General features: G+C 39.2%; 1 protein-coding gene across 1 annotated transcript in view; it reads left to right on the forward strand.

Moving 5' to 3' along the window:
* The window catches only part of LOC137866577 (thyrotropin-releasing hormone-degrading ectoenzyme-like), a 122,667-nt gene extending 117,684 nt beyond the window's left edge, over window positions 1-4,983 (forward strand). Inside the window, exon 19 of the mRNA XM_068702575.1 lies at window positions 996-4,983. Within this exon, the coding sequence (XP_068558676.1) occupies window positions 996-1,148 (153 nt within the window). The 3' untranslated portion in view covers window positions 1,149-4,983. The remainder of the gene's footprint in view (window positions 1-995) is intronic.
* The last annotated feature ends 5,507 nt before the right edge of the window (window positions 4,984-10,490 follow it).

Consider the following 10,490-nt stretch of genomic DNA (forward strand, 5'->3'; position numbering starts at 1 on the left):
CTGTAAAACTTTCCCTTTAATTACCCTCCTTTAAAAGTTTCACTTTGATTCCTCGTCCTTTCATGCTGGACATTTTACCTCTCGTTATGAACCTTTAAAACTAATTTTCTCTTTTAATTATCCACCACCTTTTCAAAAGAAGGTTTAGCTTTCATCGCTCACATGTTCTGGCTGGAATGTTTCTGTTTAACTGCCATTAAAAGATGTAATAAAACATCAAGAAACTTGCATGTTAATATTATCTCTTGTCATCTTGGGTGAAAGTCAATGTTTCTTTGACCCAGACTCTTTTGACCTCCTCCCTACGTGGACTTTGTGACGTTGCAGTACATCACATGACTTCTAACAGCAAACATTAATATGTGCCGTAATAAGCGGTTTGCACAGATGACATATACGGATGTTTTTCTCGTTGATGGTTCGGAAGTAGTAGGTTGGTGCGAAAGTTGGTTCCAGTAAAGTCTTTTTACTTTGTTATATGTATAGGTTTATTTCATGGCCATCAGTTTAATTATTTAATTTAATTATAATCGTTTCTGAGAAATCATGGCTAAATACTACAATACCCATTAGCCTCGGTCGCCATTTGTTGCCTCGGAGAAAAGGGAAGCAAATTCAAATGCGGGTTGCGCTGCAGAACCCGAGAGATATCTAGTATCAGTTTTTGGAGGAAAGAACTCCTGTCTCATACAGGGTCTTGTGTTTTTCTCGTATCACTTCTAGCATGTGTTTTGATGAAGTTTGGAGACCAGACAGACTTGCTTCTTGATTCTGAAATGTACCTTTTTAGCCTCTTGGGTGCTGCAATATTTCTGTCTTTCTTTTCACAGAGGGGTTTCAAATATTCCAATAACTTTTCTATCATCTTCTTTTCCCTCCTTCCTTCCCTCCTCATATCTTGTTTTACCATTCGTACTTCCTCCTTGTCTGCCCTACTCCTTCTCCCCAAATATTTCGCCATCTGTCTCTCTTTTTCCCATCTTTTCTTTCCTCAGTTGAAGGAGTTCATCCAGTCCAGCGGTGTGGGGGCGGGGCCTGCTATGCCGCGGGCGCTGGAAATCGTAGAAGGCAACGTGCGCTGGCACCGCCTCCACCGGCGGCAGTTCTTCCAGTGGCTTCGCAAACCTCCGAGCTCCGTCCTTGGCTAACACTACAACAGCTGGCTAGAGTGACACAACTGCAGACTGACTGCTAACGCACTGCTAGCTTACAGATGCAGTTAATTAGAATGAAAAAAAATAAGTGAATGAAGAAGGAGATTGACTTGACTGGTTATTCAGCTGGTTTTTCTACTGGTTTTTCTTTTAAAGAAAAAAAATTGTTTACAAGCTCTTTATTTCAGATGTATTGTTTATTTTTTCAAAACTGTTAGCTAGCTAGCAGTCACTGGTTCAGTAATTGTTAGCTAGCAACTCACCTCAAAACTCCCTAATGACATAAATTGCTCCCAAGACGTTCACACTTGTGGCCCAAGCTATGACCCTCGAGGTACCCCACTAGTGTCCGTTTTGGACTTATCAGGGATGGCGTCCCAGTTTTCTTAGAATTACTTAGTTTTTAGGTTTACCAACACTACAAGACTACTTGGGGTTGGGCTTGGGAAAAGATTGTGGTTTGGTTAAATATAAGTATGATTGTTACGTAAAACAAGTATCTTTGTTGTGCAACTGGCATTACCTAAGTACGTGACAAGTTACGTGACAAAACTAAGATAAAACAATTACAGTTGACTTGGTTTCGTACCAGCAACATGAACAGAGGTCTCCGGGGTTAAAGTCCTGTCGTTCATTTGTCCCACCCAAGCGGACTTTCTTGCTCTTTATAGAGAAGTCTGATAATGAAGCAGATGAGTTTACATTGACGTTAGATGAAAGCTTGGTGCGAGGGGCATTGACCATCCATCGGTGTTTGATGAGTTCGAGGTGAGAACGGGTTGACGACAGAGTTAAGAATCTACTGTCTGATGAACAACAACAGATGATCTGACCAACAACTTATCAAACTTTACTTATTACAAACATTTCAGTAGTTGTACAACAAAAGATAAATCCTGTGAAATGCCCACACACATTCCTACACCCTTGTTTATCTGATAAACATTTAGTTTCCAATACATTAAGCCCACAAATATGATCAGAAATGTTTTGAAATCGGCAAAATAATATATTACAGGCGTTGGTATGGTCTCTTATTGACAAAAAACAGGCAGTTTTGTGTAAACTACAAACTTAACACATCAATACATTTATAGAATTTTGTAGAACCTTCTCAACATACATGATATACTTTAAGGTTGGAAATATGATATGCGTTGTGATGCAACCTTAAATTAGTTAGATGCCTTACAATAGAGCCTCTTGGCTGCAGTCCAATTTCCTCACTAACCAGAGACCCAGAGCAGTTTATATCGGATCTTCCTGTGTTTGCTACATTAAACCAGCCGACATTAAAAGGCAGATTAACCAGCAGTCAGCTAGCTGCATGTCGGCCATTGAACAGAGATGTAGTTAACCCAACATGGACTTGGAGTCCTCTGATCACAGCACTCAGAGGACTCATTAAACCACAGCATTCAAACTGCTTCAGCTTGAATTTAAAAAGCAGCTTTGTTTTTTTCAGGATCAAAAACTCCAGCAGTGTACCTTGAATATGAAAAGCTTGTAATAACTTGAAAAAAACTTTGCCCGAAACCACAAACAACGCTGCATGTGGAGCCAGTAGTGATGCTGTGCTCTGTTTAGTGTTTGAACCACCAGAGCTGGAAAATCATTAAAAAAGCTTAAAGTGAAGACAAACTATCAAGGCCAAAAATAGTTCTCACATGCAAGCCATGATGGGATTTAGCAAAGGTGCAATGTAGACTAAATCTGTCAGTATTTAGAAATTTTGTTGGATCGACAAACATGGAATATACATTTTTGACAACCCTCAACCAAAACTGACCGATGAATTAAACATGTGAGAGGTTCCAACCTGATGTGACGTGGAAATACCAAAAGATTATTGAAATACAAAATAATAATTCACGTTTGAAAGAAAACATACAAAGAGCATTACAGTCCGAAGAAACAATAGTGACATCAGTATTTAATTTAGACTTTTCTATAACCAGTTCTCCTTTTAGTAACTTAAATTATGGAAGGTTATGACACTAAAAAGCAGAAAGAAAGGCAGAAAGTAAGATAAAAATAGGGAACGATTTTAACACAGCTCACATTAAAATTGTTTGCCCCAACTCAACCCACCTGAAATCTGTCATCCAATAAACTTTCTCATTATTTAACGACCATGTAAAACCTGACAGTAACTCCCAAGATTGACTAACTGATTACAGAAACTGAGAAAGTGCAAAGAATGTTTCTCGCAAGGAGTCCGGGGTCTATAAAACTGACAGCTACTATGACAACCTTTTGGAGATTAGAACGTTGACTAAATACAATCTCATTGGTTTCATAAAGCACAAAAAACATAAAGTTGTCGGATGAAGCACATCTTTCTCAGCTGCTACACAGAACAACAAAGACTAGGATTTATTTATTTTTAGCTTTCAAGCAATCTTTTTATTTTGTCCCCCAGAATGACTCAAAGTGGTGACGAGACAATTGAGGTTCATGCTGACTGTCTTTATATGCAGATGATGTGGTGTTTTTAAATGAAGCTGAAGATTTTAAACGTATCATCGGTGGCAGATTGGACATAGTGAAGAGATTTTTAAAGAGGACGGACTCTGCAGCGTGGTGGATTTTAACAGTGTTAGATGAAAAGTCAGCAGGGGGCAGCATGAAATTTGGACTTTTCAAGGCTTTGAATTTTAGTGTGATGGATTCTTCAATGGAAAACATCGTTCTATGATAAGGAATCTACGGATATAAACAGCTTGACGTCTGCAGTGCGATCGATTCTAAGGTGCGACGGACTTCACAGCCATACTGACTGATTACTCCACAGTTTGACCGATTTGACGGGATGACGGCGTCTTCAGTGCAACAGGTGCTTCTGTGTGAAGGAAAATACAATGCGACAGAAAGTTTGCTGATCAGAACAGCATGGATTGTACAGTATAATGGGCTCCGCAGTGCTACGGATTCTACCAGTCTGGTTTTGCAGCATGATGGATTTTGGACCGCTTTACCCCTCAAAGTTTTAAATGATACTGATGATAGAGTCGAGAGTCTTGGAAATAACGAACACAAAAAGCCCCGGAGGAATACACCTGTGGGGTCAACTCCAAAGTACAGCTAAACCTTTGGAGATGTGACTTTTAGGAAGTTTGAAAAAAAGGACTTAAAATGAATAAAGTCTGGTGCGTTGAACCTCCGTTCTGTTGAACAGACATTTTGAAGTTATTCCTCTTTTGTTAGATCCGGCTTTTGGTGTTAATAATTGAGCCATATATGAATTAATGGGCCTGCCTGCTTCTATACACTGTGTGTCCAGTGATGTGTGTGTGTGCGTGTGTGCGTGTGTGCGTGTGTGTGTGTGTGTGTGTGTGATGAAGATGATGATGATGGTAGGTAACAGCAGCAGTTTTGACGATAATGACTGTTGTGTCAGTCAAGATGATTACAATTATGATAATTGGAATCATTATGATTATGATCAGGACGATGATAGAGCTGATGATGACAGTCGAGTCAGTGATGCTAATTGTTGATGATGTGACAATGCTAATTAGCATTATTATTATTATGCTAATTATCCAGTGCTTTTTGAACCTTTATTGTCCTGTCAGGGAAATTTGGTTTACAGACGTAAAGCACACATGTATAATAAACACTGTAAAACATACAAATATGATATTAAAAATTAAAATGTGATTTTAAAGATGTTGACGGAGATGAAGATGGCGTTCATGATGATTATGATCATAATGATGTCGACTTGGGACCAAAATGTGACGGAAACAGGAAGTGGCAGAGACGGGTTTAATGCCACTTCCTGTTTGCACTGCTGTGGTTTCCTGTGTTTTTGGGTTGGACAATATTAAAATGGTTAACCTTGTGTGTGATGCAGTCTGTTTCAATCCACCACTTTATACCTAATTAAGGGAAAGTAATGCGAAGACAAAGAAATCTATGACAAAGTCACATGACTACTAAATTATATAAAGACCTTATGAGGCTTTTAATGACATCCTAAAGGTTTCAAGATTCAAAAATCTTCAAAAAAATATTTTTTGTTTTGTTTTGTCTTGTAATTGCGTACCCATTTATCTAGTTCTATTTGTGCGTAGATGGAAAACTTTGTTGCCATTCATGCCAATCTTTTTTATTTTTTAATTTAAACCAGCAAACTTCTGCACAACAAGATCCTCAAAATATAAACCACAATCCAGAATGGTGCTCCTGATAATGCTCACCTATTATTCAACAACAGTATTTTTTTTCTTCTTTGTGTCGCTTGTCACAACTTCTTTTTCCGTCCGTCAGGACGATCTTTTGGTGCAAAATGAAAGTCGGGTTGAGGCAACAAAACCACTCATTTAAGTTTCAGAAAAACATCACGGTTGGGCTTGAAATATTGTTCAGTTAGGTTGAGGCAACAAAACCTAACAAAACGTACTTTCACTTGTCTTGATGACAGACAAACACACAAAATGTGTCCAATTTGTGAATATTTCAAGAAATTCCATTTATCAAATTTACAAACAATGACACATGCTGATATCAATTTGACCTTTTTTTTAAATAATGCTCTGGCTCTTACTCTTCAACATCTCTGCTGAAAATGGCTGTCTGATCTTATTTTTTGTAAACTACAATTTTCTTATCTCCCCTGCCGGCGCTCAGCCTGCCAGCTGCTGCCAACAGCTGGAGACAACTACATGCAACCCTCCAGATAGGAAAACTAGTATTTCTTCCTTTAAATAATAATTTTAATAATCACTTTGATGCTATTCTTGAATGCACAAAGGTATAACTATATGTCCATTGGTGATCATTGAGGAGTACTATTAACTCTGTTGAAAACGGTGGAAGAGTTGAAGGTGGAAGGAGCGGGATTCAAACCAGCAACCTCCAGAGGTGTGTGTGTGTGTGTGTGTGTGTGTGTGTGTGTGTGTGTGTGTGTGTGTGTGTGTGTGTGTGTGTGTGTGTGTGTGTGTGTGTGTGTGTGTGTGTGTGTGTGTGTGTGTGTGTGTGTGTGTGTGTGTGTGTGTGTGTGACATCCCTCAGTGATGAATGACTCCACTCTTTTCCCCACGGCATCATGGGAAATCACACTCCCTGGATACATACAGAGTTTTGTGTGTGTGTGTGTTTGTGGATTAATGGGACTCGGAAAGAATGTGACAGAGAGAGAAATGAGCTAAAGAGATGATAGAGAGAGAGAGTAGTTGTTTTATGAATGAGAAAGAGACAAACCAAATTGAATCTGTCGTTTTCTGGCAAAATGGTGAGTTTATAACCAAGAGGAGGAGCAACTGCGTGTGGAGGTGTAAAAATAAGACGGAGAAATAAAAGGAAGAGGAAGGTAGCAATAAAGAAAAAGAGGAAGGACACAGATGAGGAAGGAAGAATACATAAAAAGAGGGATTGGTAGAATAGGAAGAGGAAGGACAAATAAAGAGGGGATTCAAGAGAGGAAATTAACAGTAATCGCTTGTTACTGTTGTCCTCATCGATCATCTTCAGTCCACATATTCTGTCACTACTTTTCACCATTTTAGCTGGTTGTTCCTGTTATGCAGCAACATTTGTGCACACATGAATCATTTCATCATATTATACAGTATATATATATATACATATACATATACATACACCCACCCGGCTCACTTTATAGGAAGACGCTGTCTCCGTTCACACTAAACTCTGATTAGTTGAAGAAAAAAGAAAGGAAATAAAGCACAGATAGAAAAGGAGAGAAGTGAGGGATGAGAGAAAGGATAAGGATGGAAGAAAGGAAGGAAGGAGATAAAGAGGTGAGTGAGGATGGAAGTAGAAAATAAAAACAAAAGGGAGAAAAACAGACAAATAGCAAAAAAAAAAGGAAAGGTAGGGAAGGAGGGTGAGGAAAGTTGAGAAGGTAAATAAAAGGGAGGAAAGAATAAAACGGGGATGAGGAGGAAGGCAGAGCAAAAAGACAGGAGGAAAGAAGGAAGAGAGGAAAGATGAAAGAAATGAGGGATTGGAGGAAGAAGGGAAGAGGAGGTATAGAAGGAAATAAGGAGTTTAACAGCTGCAGTGTGTAGGTTGTTATTATTCTAAATGTCTGTTCAGAGGAATCCTATTTTAGATAAAACACACACACACACACACACACACACACACACACACAGAGGAAACTGTAATTCACTTCCTGATAAGTTAAATCCACAGCTGCCATGGTAACAGCTTCACCAGTTACACCAGAACCACTCAATATAATATATACATAAGTGTTTCATATCACGTTACTGAGCAGTATTAAAACTACATATTTTATATAATTTTTTATTTTATATTTATATTTTATACCAGTTTATTACTTTAACAAAGTTTATTTTAGACATTTTAAATCAGCTTTTATAAACACCTTCAATCAAAAGCAGATCACCTGCTCCCGTCCGTCACAATTCACCCTTTGCTAAGCCCCGCCCCTCTCGCCGCTACTCCACCAAGCTGTCAGAGACGCGTTACCGTGGAGCACCATGCTTTGGGGGAATACAGATGTTCCTGTTTTGTTTGTTTGTTCTTTGAGTCAGAGCACGTCTCACTCTTTTTAAATCCTCACATTATTTGTCATTTCTTATATTGTTATCATAAAAAAATGTACATTTTAGTAGCTTTGATGCTGCGTTCCAGACATCTCGGAGGTCCGAATGTTCCCTGTTGAAACGTCTAATTTCGGACTTCCAAGCGTTCCACTGGATGCCAAACGAGAACAAAAAACACGGCTGACCGTGACAAACGCTATGTTTTTAACATTTTAAGAAGATAACTTTCAGAGATTGTTTCACCGCAACCAGCTACGTAGACAGGTGAAACGTGTGATACCGTGTATTATTTTAATTAAATACAGGCTAACGTAGCGAGTGGTCGCGGCAGACGGACAATTCCTTTTTAGATGTTTCAGAATCAGGAGGTGTTAAAAATCTGCATTTGAGTAAATATTTTGCAGCCAAATCAAAGAGTTTACAGGACATTCAACCTTCATTTCTTCATAATACATTGAATACTTAACTTGTTTCATTACAGGGTTTGTACAGAGGTAATAAAGTAGTTCATGAATATGAGATTTGAGTCTTCAGATAAATACAATCCCTCCTCAGCGTTGTGGAGGTTGTTTTTTTTGTCTTTTTGATTTTTCACATTTTATATTGTGGAGCCTTAACGCCTGCGAGCGTAATCGTAGCTCGTAGCTAAACGAGAGTATAAACAAAGGTTCAGTCTAACGTGATTAAATGCTAACGTTTGCTAATTAGCGCCGAACACAAAGAGCAGCTGAGGCTGAAGGGAATGTCGTTAGTTCTGTTGAACAAAAGTGAACATGTTGACCTGCAGGTGGTGCTAGACGAACAGTCAGAAGATCAACAACGTTACGTTTAAATCACCCTCTGGGGACCATGAACCACATTTTAATACCGTTCAATACCGACGGGGCTGAAAGACGCTGATTGTAACTCTCAAAATGCATCCTTCCTTCTCTCCACTGCTTCCCTCACAAAGTTATGGAAATGTCGTGACATCGAATCCGAAATCTGAAATTATGCAAAATCCTCAGAGTCCAATCAGAGTGCAGGAGTCGCTGTTGCCATGGTGAAATGGCACAATACTCACAATGTTGTTGGACAGAAACGAAGGCAGAGGATGCTCTCATTATATTGGCTTATATTCAGGCCCTGAAAGCTCAATCTGACCTCCACCTATGTTTAATTCAAACTGTAGCACACACTCACACATACACACACTCTCTCTCACACACACACACACACACACACACACACACCCACACACTCTCACTCACACACACAGATATAAGGCAGTGAGCCCAGTTTTGGCGTATCAGTGTGAACGAAGTCGAACAGAAATTGAATTAATTCAGTTTGCAGAGACTAAAAAATGCAAATGAATATTTAGCACGTGTGTGTGTGTGTGTGTGTGTGTGTGTGTGTGTGTGTGTGTGTGTGTGTGTGTGTTTGTAAGCGTGTGCTTCGCCTCGAGGAAAATCTGCTCAACTTTCATTCATATTGAAATCGGCCTGTGAGAGAGAAGAGAAGAAAGGAGGATTAGGAAGGAAACAGATAAGTGAGGAGGGAGTCGGGAGAGGAAAGGAAAGGAAGGTGAGGAAGAAAAGGAGGAGATAGGGAAGGAAAAAGGAGGGGGGGAGAGAAACGGAGAGGAGAGGAGCAGATAGGAGACAGTGTGACATTATCTCTGCTTCTTTGTTTCGCTGCTGTCAGAGAGAAAACTAATCCACTGTCAACACACACACACACACATACACACACATACATGCAGCGCCTCACACACACACACACACACACACACACACACACACACACACACACACAGTTGTAAGCCTCTGCAGTGCAAAGCAAAAATATTTTTCCACATGGAAATGAAAGTTTGAAAACTTCTCTTGTTGTAAACTAAACACCAGCCTCCTTCATAATAGAAGGCCGTTGATCAGAGTTCAGCCGTGACGATTTCAAGTTGAACGTACAGTTTTAAGTTGCGGTTTGTGCAGAAATAAACGCTGCAGCTCCTCCAGACCCAGCGGAGGTTTACGGTCAGGAAGCCTGAACTGGTTAGTTTTGTCCCTTCTGGGCTACCGTAGCAACATGGCCGCCGTCTCCGTATGTAGATACAAAACAGCTCATTCTAAGGTCACAAGAACGCAGCGATTCTTAGCTTCAGGAGATCAAACACTGAAGGAAACATAGTTATTAATATGATGATCAATTTCTGCCAATAGAGCCCCCTAAATGTTTCACACTGTTCCTTTAAATACGTAAAAAAACAGCTCCTCGACCGTCATGTTCCTGACGATAAGAAGCAGCTTCCTCCGTACGTCTGGATTACCTTTGAAACTAGTAGGTTTTTATTGGTGCAACAACAGAACAGTTGTAACTGTAAAGACACCAAGATGATACTGAAAAGTAGGGTAGAAAAAGAGACGATTAAAAACCTTAGTACATCGACATGATGTTTCACAATGAAACTTAGGAGATAATTAAGTTGTGTTGTTCTTGCAACACTTGATTAAAACGCTGGTTTCATATCTTGAGATTATGAGACATCACATCATTAAATCAAACATTGAGCCAAAATGACATAATTCATATGTAAATTACAAGAAAGCTGATGTCGCAGATATCAGATGATTCACTTCTTATCTTAGTGAATATAATTAGAGAATGAAAACATAAACAAGATTAAACGGGAAAATCACACTCTGTTAAATTATTAAAATACCTCTTTTATAATGACATCATGTGAGACCTAAAAATGAATTCTCCTTCTGCTTCTTCTTCTTCTGCTTCCTCGTATTCTTCTTCTGCTTCTTCT

Source organism: Cebidichthys violaceus, unplaced genomic scaffold (assembly GCF_023349555.1).
Source record: "Cebidichthys violaceus isolate CVI_PGR_0920_01 unplaced genomic scaffold, fCebVio1.0.p SCAF_86, whole genome shotgun sequence".
NCBI classification, from domain to species: domain Eukaryota; kingdom Metazoa; phylum Chordata; class Actinopteri; order Perciformes; family Stichaeidae; genus Cebidichthys; species Cebidichthys violaceus.